This window comes from Haliotis cracherodii, unplaced genomic scaffold, assembly GCF_022045235.1.
Source record: "Haliotis cracherodii isolate W230 unplaced genomic scaffold, xgHalCrac1.p SCAF_5, whole genome shotgun sequence".
Lineage (NCBI taxonomy): Eukaryota > Metazoa > Mollusca > Gastropoda > Lepetellida > Haliotidae > Haliotis > Haliotis cracherodii.
This window is the reverse complement of record NW_027266308.1, coordinates 70,094,831-70,119,421: the sequence shown is the minus strand read 5'-3', so window position 1 is coordinate 70,119,421 and position 24,591 is coordinate 70,094,831. Positions and strand designations below refer to the sequence as shown.

The 24,591-nt window shown below is 43.0% G+C and overlaps 2 protein-coding genes across 2 annotated transcripts; both read left to right on the top strand.

The window, feature by feature from the left end:
* Positions 1-492: 492 nt before the first annotated feature.
* Positions 493-24,575, top strand: LOC139442840 (nuclear exosome regulator NRDE2-like). Its single transcript, XM_071223742.1, has 10 exons — positions 493-649; positions 6,811-6,928; positions 12,244-12,302; positions 12,738-12,858; positions 13,061-13,995; positions 16,437-16,694; positions 17,462-18,934; positions 19,391-19,506; positions 20,821-20,892; positions 24,057-24,575. The coding sequence occupies exons 1-10, from the start codon at positions 493-495 to the stop codon at positions 24,228-24,230; spliced, it is 3,483 nt and encodes a 1,160-aa protein (XP_071079843.1). The 3' UTR covers positions 24,231-24,575.
* Positions 20,979-23,757, top strand: LOC139442194 (uncharacterized). Its single transcript, XM_071222982.1, has 4 exons — positions 20,979-21,244; positions 21,592-21,816; positions 22,116-22,499; positions 23,319-23,757. Exons 1-4 carry the CDS (start codon positions 20,979-20,981, stop codon positions 23,755-23,757), a joined length of 1,314 nt encoding a protein of 437 aa, XP_071079083.1.
* Positions 24,576-24,591: the final 16 nt, after the last annotated feature.

Below are 24,591 nucleotides of genomic sequence, written 5' to 3'. Positions count from 1 at the left end.
CGATGTCCCCTCTCGGCCACCATACACTTCGGGGTACAATCTCATTAAAATCAGATCTAAGTTCTCGCTGCCGCTAAACAAAGATCTGAGGACATCCCATTACCGGTCACGTCAGACCGACCTTTCGCGTACATATATATACGTATTATAAATCTCTATTTCAATATATAAACATTTTGTATTAATAAGGCAGATGGATATTTAAGAATAAATGATCTAGACGTAAAGTAAGATATGTTCTTTTTATGTTTATAAATGTTTCAACCGCACAATTTATTAAGTCTTTCAGTATATGTCAGGTGAAGGTGTAGTTCAAAAGTTCAAGAATGATGAAAGACCGATTTGTTGTGACTCAACTCTTCATTATAAGTTCTTTACACCAGAGACCATGAAATAAAAAAATTAAAATATGGTCTCTGCTTACACCTGCGATGGGAGGCCATTCATTTGAGTTTTTAGCGGTATTGTTGTTAGAATTAACTCCCTTTGATTATGGACGTCGGGGAAACATTTCAAGATGACTTCAAGACACCCTCGTCATCTCCGACTCTGTTCCCACTGTCGAGTACAAGTATAAAGGATCTTGAAAAACATACACTATTTCCCGTGGGCAATGAACCTACCGCCCTTCCCAATGAAGACACGGGAGGTGCGGAAATTTATTTTGTTATGAAGATTGTTCTATTTTCGATCATCCATCTAAATTAGGCCGAAAGACGATGGGTCTCCTCTGGGGCTGGGACGAGTCCAAATTTACTACCCGGGTACCCACCACCCTATTACCCGACCCAGTACGGGTACCCACTGTAGGTCTCAAGAGATAAGTACAAAAAGTCCGATTGGGATTTTTTTTACCTTAGCCCAGGCCAAACGTATTTAGATATATGTATTAAACAATCTGGTCATGCATACACTGAAGTTGACTTAAGTTATATCTTTATTCAAACATATGAAAAGTCAGAAAGAATGGGTGCATAGTCAGAAAGAAATGCAAACATTAGTGACTTGTAGTGTAACCATAGAGTTATAGATAATTTTTGTCATTAAACAATATATCATGTGACTAACCACAGGTCCGGGTAGTCCTGTGGGTACCCGGGTCCTACTCAGTACCTACCCAACCCGGGTACCCGAGTTACCCGTCCCAGCCCTAGTCTCCTCAATACAACTTGAAGTCTTTAGTAGTTGCTATAGGTTACTGTCGCAAGGAAATTGTTTCGATGAACTCCCAAGGTTACAGTCACAATGAAATTGTTTCGATGAACTACCAAGCACATACAATCTTAGTTGTTTGTGTTGGACATTTCCAAATACCCTTTTGACAGACTGACTATCATAACTGAGAGCGACCCATTGCTATCCAGTTGTCCTGGCAAGCTGGATGCCTATTGACTCTCATACACGTGTTGGCAGTAAGCCAATAGCACTTTTGTTATATATATATAGAATCAAAATGAGTTCCCATTGTTTGTTAACTGTTTTCCTCTCTTCCTTAGTCTCCTTTTCTCCTTGTATGTTAACTGTTTTCCTCTCTTCCTTAGTCTCCTTTTCTACTTGTATGTTAACTGTTTTCCTCTCTTCCTTAGTCTCCTTTTCTCTTTGTTTGTTAACTGTTTTCCTTTCTTCCTTAGTCTCCTTTTCCTCTTGTATGTTAACTGTTTTCCTCTCTTCCTTAGTCTCCTTGTTTGTTAACTGTTTTCCTCTCTTCCTTAGTCTCATTGTTTGTTAACTGTTTTCCTCTCTTCCTTAGTCTCCTTTTCTCCTTGTATGTTAACTGTTTTCCTCTCTTCCTTAGTCTCATTTTCTCCTTGTTTGCTAACTGTTTTCCTCTCTTCCTTAGTCTCATTTTCTCCTTGTTTGTTAACTGTTTTCCTTTCTTCCTTAGTCTCCTTTTCCTCTTGTATGTTAACTGTTTTCCTCTCTTCCTTAGTCTCCTTTTCTCCTTGTTTGTTAACTGTTTTCCTCTCTTCCTTAGTCTCCTTTTCTCCTTGTATGTTAACTGTTTTCCTCTCTTCCTTAGTCTCCTTTTCTCCTTGTTTGTTAACTGTTTTCCTCCCTTCCTTAGTCTTCTTTTCTCCTTGTATGTTAACTGTTTTCCTCTCTTCCTTAGTCTCCTTTTCTCCTTGTATGTTAACTGTTTTCCTCCCTTCCTTAGTCTTCTTTTCTCCTTGTTTGTTAACTGTTTTCCTCTCTTCCTTAGTCTCCTTTTCTCCTTGTATGTTAACTGTTTTCCTCTCTTCCTTAGTCTCCTTTTCTCCTTGTATGTTAACTGTTTTCCTCTCTTCCTTAGTCTCCTTTTCTCCTTGTTTGTTAACTGTTTTCCTTTCTTCCTTAGTCTCCTTTTCCTCTTGTATGTTAACTGTTTTCCTCTCTTCCTTAGTCTCCTTTTGTCCTTGTTTGTTAACTGTTTTCCTTTCTTCCTTAGTCTCCTTTTCCTCTTGTATGTTAACTGTTTTCCTCCCTTCCTTAGTCTCCTTTTCTCCTTGTATGTTAACTGTTTTCCTCTCTTCCTTAGTCTCCTTTTCTCCTTGTATGTTAACTGTTTTCCTCTCTTCCTTAGTCTCATTTTCTCCTTGTTTGTTAACTGTTTTCCTCTCTTCCTATGTCTCCTTTTCTCCTTGTCGGAAAATCCCAGTCTGTGAAAGTTTGAATTTGTGAAATTTTGTGAAACTGACATGATTTTTTTAATCAAAACTGTTCACCTAAATACAGCAGCATTTTGTCTGGCGTGAAGAGACATTTGCGCTTCACACAGAATTTACACGACAACCTTTTGGTCCTTCAGCTACATAGTTTGGTCCTGGAACAAATCTTAGAGGCAATAACCACATACCGGTAACAACTTTCATCATATTATTCCAGTATTTGCAAAACTTTTTGACTCTTTTCATAACTTTACATAGATATTAACATAAGTTTGTTAATAATCTTACATCGTTCGAAGACATAAGCTTTCTAAATTTATACATATTTGGAATAATAACAATACATTTTAGACAGATGGCGTCTTATGTTCTTATAGGAATTACATATGAGGATAAAATGATATTCATCTTCTATCCCTAGATTACAAAGAGGAATAAACATAAATTCATTCAAACTCCAACCATCTCCCTATGTTAACTTTCTACCTAAACAACCCTCTTCTCAGTCAACATCATAAGTTGTAGCAGTATCCACAGGGAATGATATCTTACCATTATGTTTTATATGACTTTGTAAAAGAAATAAAACAAATTCAAAATTAATAGAAAACAGCTCTTTGATTGAGCTGAGGTTAACTTGTGATGTTTCATGTGACTTTCATTGCCTCGGAAAATTTATTTCCCTCCAAGGTGGGATACATAGTATTTTACCAAGATTATGTGAACCAATCAAATCTCATCTCTCTGACATTGTGGTATGATAAATTACTTTGTTTTCTATCTGTTAATAGGGGGAGGTACTTCTCAGGTCCGATTAAGCATTTAAACTCTTTATATATGTCATATCTTGTACTATTTTCTATAATACTATCCCATGATTGATGATACATATCAACTGCTACTTGTTTTATAAAGTCTGAGAGAAGCAAATGTATCACCAACATACTGACAATCCCTACAAATCCAAATTCCTGTGAAAACAGTAAAGTGTGTACAGTAGATGCATGGGTTTGGTGTCCACAGCTATCATAGTACATAAGCTCATCATAGGCTTTCATAGGAATTCTGTCTTTGTGCGTTTGGTTAAGTTTAAGACAGTATTTTATCCAACGACTGAGTGCATTTATACATACAGGATACACAATAACGTAAGGTGTCTGGAGACCAATGATAGGAAGTTTCTTGCAAACAGTTAAATGGACAGTTCCAATGCCCACACCACAGAGCCACCACCTTACTGCCTTCGTCCTGGACGCCGGAAGTACGCAAGAATCAATTAACTTGTTGCATAAGATTCTTAAGAATAGAAATATGACAGGTTAAGAACATTTGAGCATTTCAATGATATCATCAAGGCCGGGGACTTTCCCTTCTTTCAATGGTTAATAGCTGCCCCTGTGAGAGGGGCGATTCCACAATGCATTTATCAATATTCGTCATGGTCGGTAGTATCACTATTCTCACTAATTTCATCAAAAGTATTGAACACCATCAGTCTTTATCAATCTCATTACTCCGATCACAGGGGCTCCGATCATATGGGCTTGATAAACTTTTCAATTCTTTCCAAAACACAGATGAGTCCTTTATATACACATGCACAAAAGTTAAGCACCACCATAATCATAGTCTCTTGATTTCACGTGTGGGAATCAGAAATACGAAATATGATGATGTATGACTGAATTAGGCTTCCATAGTTTCATGAACCCAAATTTGTCCATAAACCATAAGGAAAGCGTGCTTTACGTTTTGCTGCAGTTCCCCTACCCTATAAATAGTGAAATTCAAGTTTCGGACACATGTGAGATTCCCCTTCCAATAGAGGTTGAAAATCAGCCATGGTGAGGAGAAAGTTAACGAACGCTGAAAGATGGCAAGTGATAGGCATGAAAAATGCTGGCATGTCATGCAGGGCCATTGCAAGATAAATGGATCGTCATCACAGTGTTATAACTCGTTTGATTGTCAAACATGGTCAAACCAATAATGTCAATGACAGGCATAGGTCTGGTAGGCCAAGAAAGACCTCTAACAGAGAGGATAGACGTCTTTTCAGGATAGTCAGACGAAATCCATTTGCCACTTCAACAGATTTAAGACTGCAGTGGATTACCCATCAGAGACTCTCGACGATGACCGTAAGGCGTTGCCTCAGAGCGGCTGGTTATAACGCCAGAAGACCAGTAAATGTCCTCAACTGACTGAGAGGCACATGCGGAATCTTCTGATATGGTGTCGTGCCTGTAGTTGATGGAACTTGGCCAACTGGAGAAGGATCCATTGGTCTGACGAGTGTCGAATGCTGCTACGAACTGGTCGAATACGTGTTTGGAGGCAACGTAACACTCGTTTTGCACCAAGGAACATCCAGAAGACCTTAGCATGTTGCGGGGGTCTGTCATGATATGGGGTTGTGTTTCCTTCAGCTGCAAACTTCCGCTGGTGACAATTCGTGGAAACCTGAATGGCCAACAATATCAAGTTGCCGTTCTTCGTCCAGTGGTAGTCCCTCATTTTGACAACCATCCTCTTCAGACAAGATCTATTTACATGGACGACATTGCTAGACCACACATATCTCGGGCAGTTTTGGCTTATTTGCGTCAAGAAGCTATTGCCACTCTTCCTTAGCTGGCCTGTAGTTCGGATCTTAATCCGATTGAGCATCTCTGGGACATTCTTGGCCGGAAAATCAGACATCGTGATCCCCCAGTTCAAAATCTCGCTGGACTTGAAGCCACACTTCATGAAGAATGGATCCGTTTGCCTCAGAGAAGCATTCAACGACTTGTCATGAGTATGAGGCGTAGGGTTGAAGCTGTGGTCAATGTCCGTCGATCATACACACGTTACTGACGTTTCTGTCTTGCAATAGACTCTGCGCTCCCTAGGCTGTCTATGTGACACCTGATATGGTCTGCTGATATCATGACAGTTACATTACAAAAAAAGTTTTTCAATGTTTTCTAATCATTCAATTTCTGGTCTTTGGTAAAATTCCTTTCTGCTCATATTCTTTTGGAACACAAGATAAACTTGCTTTGGGACAACTTTTGCATCACATGAGGTTTATATATACGGCTTATAATAATCGTACATCTCGTTATAATAGTCATCATTAAGTGCCAAAAGTAACAGCTAAAAATATGGTGGGTGGCGCTTAACTTTTGTGCATGTGTATACATGATTTAAGTCTTGTACTTTTTATATGCTCATTTGATCCTTTACATATATGTTTGTATTTAATTCTCATGTGAAAATTTGTTTAATTTCATTTGTTGGAATCTCCACAGATGACGTCTAGTTTCTTGTTTAACCTGAACACAGTTCACAGTATTAAAATCCATTTTTGGCTTCTTTCTATTCACATTAGGTTTCCTCATACGTTCAGCTGCATTGACACTAATATTGATAAACATTTCCAACATTGACAGTTTCTAATATACTTGTGACTTCATCAATAAAAGATTACAAATTATGAAGAATATCTACAAATATTGTAGCCCTGTTCATATCCCTTCTGTACTTACACAGAGTTGTTTGGATTCTCTGCATTTAAACTAGGATGTACATTTTGTTTGGAATTATGGCAGAGCAAAAGATAAGCTTTTGGTTATTAGGGATTTTTACCCGAGCGGTTTGATGTTGATCTGGTATCTACAAGTTTTAGAGGGTATAAAACATATTTGTACCCACCTGTTTCTTTCCATATGGATATGTTACTTTAAATCTGTTTCATAACCATCCCTGTACATCATGTAAAACTAGGTGAATACGAGTATACCTGTCTGCGGCTCCCTCTCCCTCAAGCCATTTTTTGTTTATTTCTTTAATCACCAATCAGCGGTGGTCAGTATGTCAGTAAGTGAATTTCGCGATCGCCTGATACACAATCTTTTTATCTTACAGTTGTAATATACGCATTCGTTTTTCAATATTTATAATATATGCATTAATTTTATTTCTATAGCGTATTTATAGTTTTTGTTGAGTATTTGATGAGCTAGGATTTGATTTGTCCGCATATTTCAGTTTATTTTATACATATTTTATGCAAATGCGCATCTTATCTCGACCTCTGTTTGGTCAGATGAACATTTTCAAAATAGAGTTAAAGGCAGATGTTAATGCAAGGAATCCCCACTACTGCTTCTGTTGACAGGGGGAGGCCTGGACTGGCTCAGCAACCCAAGTTACGGAGATGCAGCTGTGGCGTCGGTCGTGGAGCTGCAGGAAGCCATTGCAGAGCACCATGCCGCCAGTGTCCAGTCAGAAAACAGGTGAGCAGGCGCCAACATCAGAAAATAGCAAGCAAACCCCTGAAGCTCTGTACATTTGTGTCATCATGTGAGATTATAACAAAGTGTAGAAACACTGAGAGGACAGCATGCTCCCCTGTGTCTGACTGACTGATATAGAAGATTTAACGTGCGCTTTCCGACTACAGCGTATTTCGCACACGGGCTCCCCTGTGTATAACCATTCCTGTTAAATACTCCTGTCTCTCAGTTATCCAAACTCCCTTTTGTATAACCATTCCTGTTAAATACTCCTGTCTCTCAGTTATCCAAACTCCCTTTTGTATAACCATTCCTGTTAAATACTCCTGTCTCTCTGTTATCTAAACTCCCCGGTCTCTCGGTTATCCAAACTCCCTTGTGTATAACCATTCCTGTTAAATACTCCTGTCTCTCTGTTGTCCAAATTCCCCGGTCCCTCAGTTATCCAAACACCCTTTTGTATAACAATTCCTGTTAAATACTCCTGTCTCTCTGTTATCCAAACTCCCTTTTGTATTACCATTCCTGTTCAATACTCCTGTCTCTCTGTTGTCCAAACTCCCTTGTGTATAACAATTCCTGTTAAATACTCCTGTCTCTCTGTTGTCCAAACTCCCTTGTGTATAACCATTCCTGTTAAATACTCCTGTCTCTCAGTTATCCAAACTCCCTTTTGTATAACCATTCCTGTTCAATACTCCTGTCTCTCTGTTGTCCAAGCTCCCTTTTGTATAACCATTCCTGTTAAATACTCCTGTCTCTCTGTTGTCCAAACTCCCTTTTGTATAACCATTCCAGTTAAATACTCCTGTCTCTCTCATTGCTGCATATTGAATTACTGATACCTTCGTTTCCGTGTGTTGAGTTTCATGCTAGGATCCTGTGTTTCAGATGTTGCAATGCAGCATATTGAATTACTGATACCTTCGTGTCCGTGTGTTGAGTTTCATGTTAGGATCCTGTGTTTCAGATGTTCCAATGCAGCATATTGAATTACTGATACCTTCGTGTCCGTGTGTTGAGTTTCATGTTAGGATCCTGTGTTTCAGATGTTCCATTGCAGCATATTGAATTACTGATACCTTCGTGTCCGTGTGTTGAGTTTCATGCTAGGATCCTGTGTTTCAGATGTTCCAATGCAGCATATTGAATTACTGATACCTTCGTGTCCGTGTGTTGAGTTTCATGTTAGGATCCTGTGTTTCAGATGTTCCAATGCAGCATATTGAATTACTGATACCTTCGTGTCCGTGTGTTGAGTTTCATGCTAGGATCCTGTGTTTCAGATGTTCCAATGCAGCATATTGAATTACTGATACCTTCGTGTCCGTGTGTTGAGTTTCATGTTAGGATCCTGTGTTTCAGATGTTCCAATGCAGCATATTGAATTACTGATACCTTCGTGTCCGTGTGTTGAGTTTCATGTTAGGATCCTGTGTTTCAGATGTTCCAATGCAGCATATTGAATTACTGATACCTTCTTTTCTGTGTGTTGAGTTTCATGTTAGGATCCTGTGTTTCAGATGTTCCAATGCTGCATATTGAATTACTGATACCTTCGTGTCCGTGTGTTGAGTTTCATGCTAGGATCCTGTGTTTCAGATGTTCCAATGCAGCATATTGAATTACTGATACCTTCGTGTCCGTGTGTTGAGTTTCATGTTAGGATCCTGTGTTTCAGATGTTCCAATGCAGCATATTGAATTATTGATACCTTTGTGTCTGTGTGTTGAGTTTCATGTTAGGATCCTGTGTTTCAGATGTTCCATTGCAGCATATTGAATTACTGATACCTTCGTGTCCGTGTGTTGAGTTTCATGTTAGGATCCTGTGTTTCAGATGTTCCAATGCAGCATATTGAATTACTGATACCTTCTTTTCTGTGTGTTGAGTTTCATGTTAGGATCCTGTGTTTCAGATGTTCCAATGCAGCATATTGAATTACTGATACCTTCTTTTCTGTGTGTTGAGTTTCATGTTAGGATCCTGTGTTTCAGATGTTCCAATGCAGCATATTGAATTACTGATACCTTCGTTTCCGTGTGTTGAGTTTCATGTTAGGATCCTGTGTTTCAGATGTTCCAATGCAGCATATTGAATTACTGATACCTTGGTTTCCGTGTGTTGAGTTTCATGCTAGGATCCTGTGTTTCAGATGTTCCAATGCAGCATATTGAATTACTGATACCTTCGTGTCCGTGTGTTGAGTTTCATGCTAGGATCCTGTGTTTCAGATGTTCCAATGCAGCATATTGAATTACTGATACCTTCGTGTCCGTGGGTTGAGTTTCATGTTAGGATCCTGTGTTTCAGATGTTCCAATGCAGCATATTGAATTACTGATACCTTGGTTTCCGTGTGTTGAGTTTCATGTTAGGATCCTGTGTTTCAGATGTTCCAATGCAGCATATTGAATTACTGATACCTTCGTGTCCGTGTGTTGAGTTTCATGCTAGGATCCTGTGTTTCAGATGTTCCAATGCAGCATATTGAATTACTGATACCTTCGTGTCCGTGGGTTGAGTTTCATGTTAGGATCCTGTGTTTCAGATGTTCCAATGCAGCATATTGAATTACTGATACCTTCGTGTCCGTGTGTTGAGTTTCATGTTAGGATCCTGTGTTTCAGATGTTGCAATGCAGCATATTGAATTACTGATACCTTCTTTTCTGTGTGTTGAGTTTCATGTTAGGATCCTGTGTTTCAGATGTTCCAATGCAGCATATTGAATTACTGATACCTTCGTGTCCGTGTGTTGAGTTTCATGCTAGGATCCTGTGTTTCAGATGTTCCAATGCAGCATATTGAATTACTGATACCTTCTTTTCTGTGTGTTGAGTTTCATGTTAGGATCCTGTGTTTCAGATGTTCCAATGCAGCATATTGAATTACTGATACCTTCGTGTCCGTGTGTTGGGTTTCATGTTAGGATCCTGTGTTTCAGATGTTCCAATGCAGCATATTGAATTACTGATACCTTCGTGTCCGTGTGTTGAGTTTCATGTTAGGATCCTGTGTTTCAGATGTTCCAATGCAGCATATTGAATTACTGATACCTTCGTGTCCGTGTGTTGAGTTTCATGCTAGGATCCTGTGTTTCAGATGTTGCAATGCAGCATATTGAATTACTGATACCTTCGTGTCCGTGTGTTGAGTTTCATGCTAGGATCCTGTGTTTCAGATGTTCCAATGCAGCATATTGAATTACTGATACCTTCGTGTCCGTGTGTTGAGTTTCATGTTAGGATCCTGTGTTTCAGATGTTCCAATGCAGCATATTGAATTACTGATACCTTCGTGTCCGTGTGTTGAGTTTCATGCTAGGATCCTGTGTTTCAGATGTTGCAATGCAGCATATTGAATTACTGATACCTTCGTGTCCGTGTGTTGAGTTTCATGCTAGGATCCTGTGTTTCAGATGTTCCAATGCAGCATATTGAATTACTGATACCTTCGTGTCCGTGTGTTGAGTTTCATGTTAGGATCCTGTGTTTCAGATGTTCCAATCCTGCATATTGAATTACTGATACCTTCGTGTCCGTGTGTTGAGTTTCATGTTAGGATCCTGTGTTTCAGATGTTCCAATGCAGCATATTGAATTACTGATACCTTCGTGTCCGTGTGTTGAGTTTCATGCTAGGATCCTGTGTTTCAGATGTTCCAATGCAGCATATTGAATTACTGATACCTTCGTGTCCGTGTGTTGAGTTTCATGTTAGGATCCTGTGTTTCAGATGTTCCAATCCTGCATATTGAATTACTGATACCTTCGTGTCCGTCTGTTGAGTTTCATGTTAGGATCCTGTGTTTCAGATGTTCCAATGCAGCATATTGAATTACTGATACCTTGGTTTCTGTGTGTTGACTTTCATGTTAGGATCCTGTGTTTCAGATGTTCCAATGCTGCATATTGAATTACTGATACCTTCGTGTCCGTGTGTTGAGTTTCATGCTAGTATCCTGTGTTTCAGATGTTCCAATGCAGCATATTGAATTACTGATACCTTCGTGTCCGTGTGTTGAGTTTCATGTTAGGATCCTGTGTTTCAGATGTTCCAATGCAGCATATTGAATTACTGATACCTTCGTGTCCGTGTGTTGAGTTTCATGCTAGGATCCTGTGTTTCAGATGTTCCAATGCAGCATATTGAATTACTGATACCTTCGTGTCCGTGGGTTGAGTTTCATGTTAGGATCCTGTGTTTCAGATGTTCCAATGCAGCATATTGAATTACTGATACCTTCGTGTCCGTGTGTTGAGTTTCATGTTAGGATCCTGTGTTTCAGATGTTCCAATGCTGCATATTGAATTACTGATACCTTCGTGTCCGTGTGTTGAGTTTCATGCTAGGATCCTGTGTTTCAGATGTTGCAATGCAGCATATTGAATTACTGATACCTTCGTGTCCGTGTGTTGAGTTTCATGCTAGGATCCTGTGTTTCAGATGTTCCAATGCAGCATATTGAATTACTGATACCTTCGTGACCGTGTGTTGAGTTTCATGCTAGGATCCTGTGTTTCAGATGTTGCAATGCAGCATATTGAATTACTGATACCTTCGTGTCCGTGTGTTGAGTTTCATGCTAGGATCCTGTGTTTCAGATGTTCCAATGCAGCATATTGAATTACTGATACCTTCGTGTCCGTGTGTTGAGTTTCATGCTAGGATCCTGTGTTTCAGATGTTCCAATGCAGCATATTGAATTACTGATACCTTTGTGTCCGTGTGTTGAGTTTCATGTTAGGATCCTGTGTTTCAGATGTTCCAATGCAGCATATTGAATTACTGATACCTTCGGTTCCGTGTGTTGAGTTTCATGTTAGGATCCTGTGTTTCAGATGTTCCAATGCAGCATATTGAATTACTGATACCTTCGTGTCCGTGTGTTGAGTTTCATGTTAGGATCCTGTGTTTCAGATGTTCCAATGCTGCATATTGAATTACTGATACCTTTGTGTCCGTGTGTTGAGTTTCATGTTAGGATCCTGTGTTTCAGATGTTCCAATGCTGCATATTGAATTACTGATACCTTCGTGTCCGTGTGTTGAGTTTCATGCTAGGATCCTGTGTTTCAGATGTTCCAGTGCTGCATATTGAATTACTGATACCTTCGTGTCCGTGTGTTGAGTTTCATGTTAGGATCCTGTGTTTCAGATGTTCCAATGCAGCATATTGAATTACTGATACCTTCGTGTCCGTGTGTTGAGTTTCATGCTAGGATCCTGTGTTTCAGATGTTCCAATGCAGCATATTGAATTACTGATACCTTCGTGTCCGTGTGTTGAGTTTCATGCTAGGATCCTGTGTTTCAGATGTTGCAATGCAGCAAGAGAGACAAGTGAAGGAGGTAGCGATGACAAGGAGTCTCAAGGTCAGTATCACATCCCACTTTCTGTTGTAACCATGGTAACTGAACAACTGTGGGAATTGTAGAGCAGAATAGATCTGAGTTTGTTGTGCTATTGTAACCATGGTAACTGAGGATCTGCGTGAGGTTTGCAGGGTAGAGCAGATCTTGTATGTTGTAACCGTGGTAACTGAACATCTGTGTGGGGATTGCAGGGTAGAATAGATCTCACTTGTCCTGCTATTGTAACCAGGGTAACTGAACATCTGTGAAAGTGTTAGGATCTCTTGCAAAAGTAGAAATAACCCAACCCTGAGCCGACACCAACCCTGAACTTGACCCTGACCCTGACACAACAAGGTCCCCATGATAGTTGACAATAACCGTGACCCGATGTTGTCTGACCTGTAAGTGTAGCAGCCAAACAGTGTGACTATACCTGGTGCCATGTCCCCCCAGGTACGGCCCACCCAGGAGTCGAGGGTCCAGCCCGCCACAGCAGGCAAAAAGCCAAACATAAACACAAGCATAAGAAAAACAAAGTCAAGAAAAAAGAACTTGCGGTATCTTCAAGAGTAGGGTAAGTGGAAGTATTTTAGCATCTCATCACATGATAGTCAGTGACAGCAGTGCCTGTATGTATCTGGATGTGATTCACAACATGTGTTTTCATTCTAACCTGAAGTTAGATAGCTGTAATCTTTGTATGTGTTGGACATGTGTGTAGTTGTGATGATGATGATAGTGATGATGATGATGATGATGATGATGTTGTGATACAGATCCCAGTTGTCAGAGAAGGTGACAGTCAGCACCAAGAAGGTGTTCATAGAGGAGATGTCTGGTCTGGAGCCCGAGGATGCTTTCAGGATAGACCGCAAACGTGACAAGGATCTGTGGACGTACGAGTGCCTCTTCAAGGCTCACATAGCTGGCTACAGGAGACACGGACACTCTGCACTCGGGCTGCAGGGGAACCTGGATCTTTTTAAACATGAGAAAAACTCAAGTAAGAAAGCCGAGGCAGTTAGGTATTGCCAGAAGAGAAGCAGAGCACTGCTGAGGAAGGTGGGAGAGAAGGTGAGGCATGTCGATCAGGAGGCCGGTCAGGTTCAGTACATTCCCCTTGGGGGGGTGACAGACACTGCTACTGACCCTCTCCGGGTGTTGGACGAAGCCACCAGGCAGTACGTCCAGGGGAGGGGCACGGAGGAGGCTGGTGAGACGGAAGAGACGCAGCTCGATGATGAGATTCTCCAGCAGGTGGCCAGGTACAACAAGAACCTCAGGGAAAATACAAGCGATGTAAAACTCTGGCTGGAGTTTGTGAAGTTCCAGGACCAAGTGTTCCGTGGGGATTCCTGGCGGAGGGGAGGGCTGTCCCAGGCAGTGATTGACAAGAAGCTGGCCATCCTGGAGAGGGCGCTGTCGGACAACCCCGGCTGCCTGGACCTGAAGCTGGCGCAGCTGGAGGTGTGCGAGGATGTATGGGGCACGGAGCGACTGGCACAGGAGTGGGACCAGCTGCTGTTTGTTCACTCCGCCAACACCAAGTTGTGGCACAGCTATCTCCTGTATCAGCAGTCCAGACTCACATCCTTCTCCGTCCCTAAACTCATCAAGCTCTACCACAAGTGTTTCCGCGTGCTGACAGCGGTTGTGGAGGGGAACATGCAGACAGCCCGGCCGACAGATGTGCCAGACTCGGCCCTCATGGGTGAGTCTTCAACCTCCTTAAGAAAGATTAACACTTCCATTAGTAAAATGGACCCATGAAGATCCGGGTTAGAATAGGTCTTCAGCAACCCATGCTTACCGTAAAAGGAGACTATGCTTGATGTAAGATGCGACTAATGGTGGTCATACACGCTGACTTGGTTGATGCATGTCATCATATCCCAATTGATTGATGCCTATGACGTCAATCATTGGATTGTCTGGTCCAGACTCGATTATTTACAGACCGCCGTCGTATAGCTGGAATATTGCTGAGTGTGGTGTTAAACAAATAAACAAACATTAGCAAAATGAATAGTCCATTTGTTTAAAGGATTGGAAGATCATGTTTAAAGGAATGGAAGATCAGATTCTGTATTTGATATATGTTTGAGTGGAGTTTCTTTTTACATGTTAATGTTTCATGGAGACTACATAGCCTGTTTGAGTGCTGACTGCTCGGAGTGTGTACAGTTGATGTCATCTGACAGTAGGTGTTAGGGATGCACAGTAACACCTGGATATCATTCTTTCCATCATACGTATCACAATATTATGTTTTAATGCTCAGTATATTTTTATATGTGTTTAATGTAATAAACTTGCCAAATACATTTACCTTCGAAATTTTACCATAATTTGAAAATACAAGCTTGCATTCTGGAGTTCTTCTGCGTCAGTGGTGTAGTGTAACATGAAGTCCTCACTGTCCTGGAGCATGCATCCGGAGTGTGCATCCGTGCATATTTATTGAATGAGTAAACATTATGTTGTACCAGCATCTTGTTTTGATTCCATTTATGAACTTCAATTCATTGTTTCAAATTTCTTCTGAATTCAAAATTTGGAATTGTACAGCATATTGTCATACCTATCACTATACGGCCTTGTGCATTGTAAAATATTGTAACACACTTCCAACCTCCGATACCCATCCCTACTTGGTATGACATGAGCAGGATGAGAAGTGATGGCATATGTGACCTTTCCTTAAAAAAAATAATAGTCTTGGTTTTCAGGCACTGCCCACATCATCATAAAGTTCATTGCACATTTTATTTTTGTTTCCATTTTCAATTATTTTTGTACATGGAAATAATAACAAAACATGTGACAGATTTTATGATGATGTGGGTGGTGCCTGAGGGCCAAGACTATTATTATCCCCTGCCATGAAGTGGAAGGGGGATATAGGAATGGGTGCCGTCCGTCCATCCTTCCGTCCGTCCATCCTTCCGTCCGTCCGTCACATTTCGTTTCCGGAGTAGATCTTGAACAACCGTACCATATTTCTTCACCAAACGTGGCACATAGATAGATCTAGTGGTGAACTGGTGCCTTTTGATAGTTTGGGATTGAAAAAAGTTATTTTTCGTGTTTCCATGGCAACGAATTTGATTTAGACTGAAAATGGCGGTAGTCCTCGTTTCCGGAGCAGATCTTGAAAACCGTACCATATTTCTTCACCATACTTGGCACATAGATAGGTCTAGTGGTGAACTGGTGCCTTTTGATAGTTTGGGATTTTTAAAAATATTATTTTTTTTGAGTTTCCATTGCAACGGCTTTGATTTAGACTGAAAATGGCGGTGGTCCTCATTTCTGGAGCAGATCTTGAAAACTGTACCAGTTTCCTTCACCACATTTGGCACATTGATAGGTTTAGTGGTAAACTGGTGCCTTTTGATAGTTTGGGATTCTTTAAAAAAGTTATTTTTCGAGTTTCCATGGCAACGACTTTGACTTAGACTGAAAATGGCGGTAGTCCTCGTATCCGGAGCTGATCTTGAAAACCCTACCATATTTCTTCACCAAACTTTGCACATAGATAGGTCTAGTGGTGAACTGGTGTTTTTTGATAGTTTGTTATTTCAAAAAAAATAATTTTTCGAGTTTCAATGGCAACCAAACTTGGCACATAATGTCATCTCATAGTATTGAATACATTTCCTTTTCTTGTTTGTAAGTTCTGCATTGCTTGAGTGTAAGTTCCTCCAAAAGTGTCATGGACACAGTTGTTGCATTCACTGACTAACTTCATGCAGAAACACAACTCATTACAAATACAACAGTGTAAATGATCTTAAACCTACTCAACTGTATAAACACTATATATTCTTGTCAACCATACCCTGTACTTCACTTGCTTGATAACGGTGTTAGAACCTACATTGAAACCATCGCTCCTAATTTTAATAATCTGCAGATGGCAAAACAAGACCAGTAATAACTTTTTTAGTGCTGCAATTAGGCCATTACTAAAAGGTCCAGCAGACATAGTTCACAGGAGCTAATGCATTGCACACAACCGGACATGTCATATTGGCGGGGGATGTGAGTATTTCATGCTTGGTTTTTTTAGCCTTAACCTTTCCAAAATCGCTGCTAGAGCTGAAAACTGTACACTAATATTGTGTGAGAGTCGAGGACCTTGTATTCCAGACGTCTTTGTCCAGTACTGTATGTTCCTGCATCAAGTTGGTCACACCGAGCGAGCCGTTGCCTCGTACCAGGCCCTCATCGAGTTCAACCTCTTCTGTCCCCCCAACCTCACGGACACCATGACGGGGGACCGGGCGGCCGTGTTTGAGAGTTTCTGGGACAGCAGCGTTGCTCGGTTTGGGGAGCCAGGAGCGGCAGGCTGGGGCGCCTGGAGGAGCAAGGACAAGATGGTGGCAGAGACGGGGGGCATCACGGCAGGTACATCAATGTGTGATGTCGTAATCGATATGCGACAATGTGTTTTGTAATCATCAATATGTAATGTTGTGATGACAATTCCTTGCTTTCAGATCTGAAACATCAGTTATTTTAGATGTTTAATTATCATTGTGATTAGTATGAGTGCCTCAATAACATTGTTTCAAATATACTCAATAACTACAGCAAATTTTAAAACACACAATGTTTATCTACTAATTATTATGCCCCCGACCTATCAGGACAAGGGTATATATAGCTATACCAAGGAATTCCGGCCGTCCTTCTGAGGATATTTTTGTGTGTGACCTATAACTTGAGAACTAGTGATACTAAGTGTATTGATTGTATAGGAGTGTTGCAGTGTGAAGCTTGATTTCAATATTTGTATTTTCGGAAAAAGTGCAGCCTTTTTCATATATTGACTATTTTTACTTAAACACCTAACCATGCTAATAGGAGAGGTGCAGTGCAGAGTTTGATTTTGATATGTGGATTTTCGATTTTTTTTACTTCAGCATTTGTGTGACCTATTACATGTAAATTACTTCATGGATTCTTTTCCAATTGCGGGCACAGTTTCTTTACCGATAGGAGAGGTGCAGTGCAAAGTTTGATTTCGATAAGTTGATTTTCTGAGATTTTTTTTTTTTTTTCATGTTTTGAACTTAGAAATAAGTCCCTGCTTACTTTTTGCCTTGTTTTTATTCACTGATTAAAATTGATATTAAACTATACAAATACGGATCACTGTATCTGAGTTTCAGACACGACTGAAGAAGCTGAGGAAGCTATAATATCAAAACAGATGCTGACATGGAAAACTTGGTTAGAAATTGAGACATTACGTGAAAACTCTCATTGGCTGCCATGGCGACCAGATCTGTCAAAGAATGAAACGGAGGAAGACTGTGAGGATCTGGAGCGACTGGTTCTGGTAGACGACATCACACCGGTGTTGTTCCGAGTAGCGGAGCCAGATGCTCAGTTCCACCTTGTCCTGTGTCTGCTCCGCCAGCTGGGCGTGGCCACGTGGGACGTCCTGTCTCAGCTGTGTCTGCAGCAACAGGAGGGGACCTCAGCATCTTCCATGCAGCTGTCCCTCCACAAGATGTGCCAGTTGCCATGGTTACAAGCTGCAAGGAGCCCTGACCTGGATGGAGCTGACGACCAGAGTGAGACGTTACAGAGATTTATTCACCAGACCCTCGCCCAGGCAGTCAGAGTGTTCAGGGGACAGAGTCAGACGGTCTTCACGCTGCTTCTGATTCAGACTGAATGGAGGAAACACGGAGTTGATTCTCCAAGAGACTTGCCTAAACACAAATCAAAGGTGCTCAGAAAGTTTGTGAAAAATCTGCTAAAGGAAGGTCACAACCGCAATAACCTGACTGTGTGGAACGCGTACGCCTGCCTGGAGCACGAGCTGGGGAGGAGCCAGGACGCCGTGGGGGTGGTGGAGACAGCTCTAGCAATGTTCAGTGGGGGCAGCAGTGAGGACAAGTCCGGCCTGTGTCTCCTGTACCAGACCTACTGCCAGCTCCTCCTCCATGTCACACAGCACCTCCATGCAGACCTCACACAAAAGCAGATAGACGTGTCACAACAACAGAAGACAAGGCTCATGTTCTGCCTCACTTCTCTAGCTGAAGGTACAAAGTTCCAACTTCTGAAGGAGCCGACTGTGACTACAAGCACTATGTTGAGAACACGGCGCAAGCTAAAGACTCAGGTCACGGATCTTGCCAGGACGGTCTGCAAAGCAGAGTCGGCTCACGGTGAAGGTAAGACCAGAGTTTTCCATCACCTGCTGAGTCAACTGAACTGTCTGGCCATGTTTGAACTGTGTTCCAGTGGCCTCGAGGCTGCCATGTCTAACTACCAAGATGTCCTTCTGTTATTGGATGGCAGCAAGTCTTCAGCCACGAGCCAACCTCTCGTGGCCGTCCGGGAGAATATCTACAGGTCACAGTGGATCCTGCTCCGCCACCAAATGTCAGTCGGGGCTGTGCCTCTCAGCCAGCTGCGGGTTGTGATAGACAGAGCCCTGCAGGAGTTCCCCGACAGCTCAGCCTTCCTCCAGTGCCTGGTGGACCTCGAGGCCAGGTCCCACATCGTGGGGCGTCTGCGGCGCTACATGGACAGAGCCTTAGTGAATCCTGCATCTCCTGTACCACTCCTCCATACTGTGCTGGTTGAAGTAGTGAGACTCACCTCTCTACAGCAGGAGGCACAAACAGGTAGTCCAAACTCGCATGAAATCTTGAATTATTGGCATTTTCTGTTCTTTTCCATAATCACAAATGTCTACTTAATGTTAGAACGGAATATGGCCCAGATGACACAACAGTGATATCTTGAGTCATGTTGTTTATCTGGTTTAATATTTGACAAAAATACATGTACAGGTGCACACAGCAGCACTCTCAACCAGACTAAAGACTGGGCCCCGTTTCAGAAAACTATCTTAGCCCTAAGATTGTAACTCCCGTACTTTAATATTGACTTATGACAGTTGTAGCGCTATAATGGCTTTGTGGAACGGGGCCCAGAAGGACAAGCAGGTTGTAGCCCATCAGGAGGGATGAATGCTCACGCTTTTACCCACTGGTTGGACTAGTACAGGTCTGCAGTCAGAGATATTGCTCAGTAGTGTTACCCCTATTCACTCACTCATCCTGGTGTTGATGTTTCAGACAGTTGCAGTACCACTGGGGTGATGCACCGAGTGCGGAGTGTGTTGGAGCGCGGGACACAGAGCTCGGCCTCACAACACTGCCCCCTGGTGTGGAGGCTGTACTGCCATGTAGAGGTACGAGGCCAGTAGAGTAATGTGCATGTAGTCACAGGTACCAAGAATCATTATCAGAGCAACACTGGGACCAATGTCATAAGGTTCCACCAAACCTAAAGGCAGCCATTTTTAGAAATGTCTGTGCTCAGCCATTTCTTCATGTATGATCATGAAAGTCATGTGACTAAATGTTCTGCTCAATAATGTATTCAGTATTTGGCTGCAAACCGTGATATTTTACACAGCTTCATGCTTGGTTGCTGAAGTCCTATTCGAATCCGGATCTGCACAGGAGGAGACAAGCATGTTGGTTGCTGAAGTCCTATTCGAATCCGGATCTGCACAGGAGGAGACAAGCATGTTGGTTGTTGAAGTCCTATTCGAACCCGGATCTGCACAGGAGGAGACAAGCATGTTGGTTGCTGAAGTCCTATTCTAACCCGGATCTGCCCATGAGGAGACAAGCATGTTGGTTGCTGAAGTTCTATTCGAACCCGGATCTGCACAGGAGGAGACAAGCAAAGGTTGCTGAAGTCCTATTCTAACCCGGATCTGCACAGGAGGAGACAAGCATGTTGGTTGCTGAAGTCCTATTCGAACACGGATCTGCACAGGAGGAGACAAGCATAGGTTGCTGAAGTCCTATTCGAACCCAGATCTGCACAGGAGGAGACAAGCATAGGTTGCTGAAGTCCTATTCAAAAACCCGGATCTGCACAGGAGGAGACAAGCATAGGTTCCTATTCTAACCAGGGCCCGCTTGCACAAAGCGATCTTCGTGCTAAGATGATCTTAACTCCCATACTTTAACATAGGCTTACAATAGTCTTAGCACTAAGATCGTTTTGTGCAAGTAGGCCCTGGATCTGCACAGGAGGAGACAAGCATGTTGGTTGCTGAAGTCCTATTCTAACCCGGATCTGCACCAACATGCTTGTCTCCTCCTGTGAAGATCCGGGTTAGAAGAGGACTTGTCATCGTCTCCCAATTGGGTGGATTGATGCCCATGATATCAATCACTGGATTATTTAATATTTGAACTGGACTTGAATATTTACTTACTGATGTCATATAGCTGGAATATTGCTGAGTGTGGTTTTAAACAACAATCTAACAATCATGATAAAAAGAAAGTTTGGCTTAACCTTTCTAATCTGATAGAATATTCCAGATTACTGCAGGTGAGCCACAAAGCCTCATGTGCCTCATTGATCTCCTCTGTGTTTTAATTTAGAATGGAAGTCTGGAGGTGACTTCCAACAGTTCATTATGTTTTCTTCCATCATTCTATACCTACATTAACACTTACGCCATGTGGTCATCTTTATTCAGAGCAAGTTTGGGGACAGAGAGCGAGCTAAAGGAATATTCTACCGAGCCCTGCAGCAGTGTCCTTGGTCCAAGGTATGTACACTACGATCCACTCATGGTCCAAGGTATGTACACTACGATCCACTCATGGTCCAAGGTGTGTACACTACGATCCACTCATGGTCCAAGGTATGTACACTACGAATCACTCATGGTCCAAGGTATGTACACTACGATCCACTCATGGTCCAAGGTGTGTACACTACGACCCACTCATGGTCCAAGGTGTGTACACTACGATCCACTCATGGTCCAAGGTATGTACACTACGACCCACTCATGGTCCAAGGTGTGTACACTACGATCCACTCATGGTCCAAGGTATGTACACTACGATCCACTCATGGTCCAAGGTATGTACACTACGATCCACTCATGGTCCAAAGTATGTACACTACGATCCACTCATGGTCCACTCATGGTCCAAGGTGTGTACACTATTCACTCATGGTCCACTCATGGTCCAAGGTGTGTACACTACGATCCACTCATGGTCCAAGGTATGTACACAACGATCCACTCATGGTCCAAGCTGTGTACACTATTCACTCATGGTCCAAGGTGTGTACACTACGATCCACTCATATTCCAAGGTGTGTACACTACGATCCACTCATGGTCCACTCATGGTCCAAGGTGTGTACCCTACGATCCACTCATGGTCCAAGGTGTGTACACTACGACCCGCTCATGGTCCAAGGTGTGTACACTACGATCCACTCATTGTCCAAGGTGTGTACACTATGATCCACTCATGGTCTACTCATGGTCCAAGGTATGTACACTACGATCCACTCATGGTCCAAGGTGTGTACACTACGATCCACTCATTGTCCAAGGTATGTACACTACGATCCACTCATGGTCCACTCATGGTCCAAGGTATGTACACTACGATCCACTCATGGTCCAAGGTGTGTACACTACGATCCACTCATTGTCCACTCATGGTCCAAGGTGTGTACACTACGATCCACTCATGGTCCAAGGTATGTACACTATGACCCACTCATGGTCCACTCATGATCCAATGTGTGTACACTATGATCCACTCATGGTCCAAGGTGTGTACACTATGATCCACTCATAGTCCAAGGTGTGTACACTACGACCCACTCATGGTCCAAGGTGTGTACACTACGACCCACTCATGGTCCAAGGTGTGTACACTACCATCCACTCATGGTCCAAGGTATGTACACTACAACCCACTCATGGTCCAAGGTATGTACACTACGACCCACTCATGGTCCAAGGTGTGTACACTACGATCCACTCATGGTCCAAGGTATGTACACTACGATCCACTCATGGTCCAAGGTGTGTACACTACGATCCACTCATGGTCCAAGGTATGTACACTACGATCCACTCATGGTCCAAGGTGTGTACACTACGATCCACTCATGGTCCAAGGTGTGTACACTACGATCCACTCATGGTCCAAGGTATGTACACTACGATCCACTCATGGTCCAAGGTGTGTACACTACGATCCACTCATGGTCCAAGGTATGTACACTACGATCCACTCATGGTCCAAGGTGTGTACACTACGATCCACTCATGGTCCAAGGTGTGTACACTACAACCCACTCATGGTCCAAGGTGTGTACACTACAACCCACTCATGGTCCAAGGTATGTACACTACGATCCACTCATGGTCCAAGGTATGTACACTACGATCCACTCATGGTCCAAGGTATGTACACTACGATCCACTCATGGTCCAAGGTATGTACACTACGATCCACTCATAGTCCAAGGTATGTACACTACGATCCACTCATGGTCCAAGGTGTGTACACTACGATCCACTCATAGTCCAAGGTGTGTACACTACGATCCACTCATAGTCCAAGGTGTGTACATTACGATCCACTCATGGTCCAAGGTGTGTACACTACCATCCACTCATGGTCCAAGGTGTGTACACTACAGTTCACTCATGGTCCATCAGGGAAGAATAGGTCCCCAGTACAATCCAAGCTGTGTACACTACGATCCACTCATGATCCAAGGTCTGTACACTACGATCCACTCATGGTCCAAGGTCTGTACACTACGATCCACTCATGGTCCAAGGTGTGTACACTACAGTTCACTCATGGTCCATCAGGGAAGAATAGGTCCCCAGTACAATCCAAGCTGTGTACACTACGATCCACTCATGGTCCAAGGTCTGTACACTACGATCCACTCATGGTCCACTCATGGTCCAAGGTCTGTACACTACGACCCACTCATGGTCCAAGGTGTGTACACTACCATCCACTCATGGTCCAAGGTGTGTACACTACAGTTCACTCATGGTCCATCAGGGAAGAATAGGTCCCCAGTACAATCCAAGCTGTGTACACTACGATCCACTCATGGTCCAAGGTCTGTACACTACGATCCACTCATGGTCCACTCATGGTCCAAGGTGTGTACACTACGATCCACTCATAGTCCAAGGTGTGTACACTACGACCCACTCATGGTCCAAGGTGTGTACACTACGATCCACTCATGGTCCAAGGTCTGTACACTACGATCCACTCATGGTCCAAGGTGTGTACACTACGATCCACTCATGGTCCACTCATGGTCCAAGGTGTGTACACTACGATCTACTCATGGTCCAAGGTGTGTACACTACGATCCACTCATGGTCCAAGGTCTGTACACTACGATCCACTCATGGTCCAAGGTGTGTACACTACGATCCACTCATGGTCCAAGGTGTGTACACTATGATCCACTCATGGTCCAAGGTGTATACACTACGACCCACTCATGGTCCAAGGTGTGTACACTACCATCCACTCATGGTCCAAGGTGTGTACACTACAGTTCACTCATGGTCCATCAGGGAAGAATAGGTCCCCAGTACCACATGCCTGTCACAGGGTAGACAAGGTCCCCAGTACCACATGCCTGTCACAGGGTAGAGTAGATCCCCAGTACCACATGCCTGTCACAAGGTAGACTAGGTCCCCAGTACCACATGCCTGTCACAGGGTAGAGTAGGTCCCCAGTACCACATGCCTGTCACAGGGTAGAGTAGATCCCCAGTACCACATGCCTGTGACAGGGTAGACTAGGTCCCCAGTACCACATGCCTGTGACAGGGTAGACTAGGTCCCCAGTACCACATGCCTGTGACAGGGTAGAATGGTCCCCATTACCACACACTCCACTGATGTGTTGCAGGTGCTGTACAAGGATGGGGTGCGTCTGTTTGGCCAGAGTCAGCTGCAGGAGATGGTCGACCTCATGACAGAGAAGGAGCTACGTGTTCAGATTCCAGTGGAGGAACTAGATCTGTTGTGTCAGTCTGACCCTGTTCCTCACAGTCCACAGGAGGAGGAGATGGTTGAAGTCTGACCCTGTTCCTCACAGTCCACAGGAGGAGGAGATGGTTGAAGTCTGACCCTGTTCCTCACAGTCCAAAGGAGGAGGAGATGGTTGAAGTCTGACCCTGTTCCTCACAGTCCAAAGGAGGAGGAGATGGTTGAAGTCTGACCCTGTTCCTCACAGTCCACAGGAGGAGGAGATGGTTGAAGTCTGACCTTGTTCCTCACAGTCCACAGGAGGAGGAGATGGTTGAAGTCTGACCCTGTTCCTCACAGTCCACAGGAGGAGGAGATGGTTGAAGTCTGACCCTGTTCCTCTATGTACAGAAGGACATGTCTTGTTTTGGAGCCAATTGTCTTGGCACCATGCTTATTAAATGGGCCATATTGGA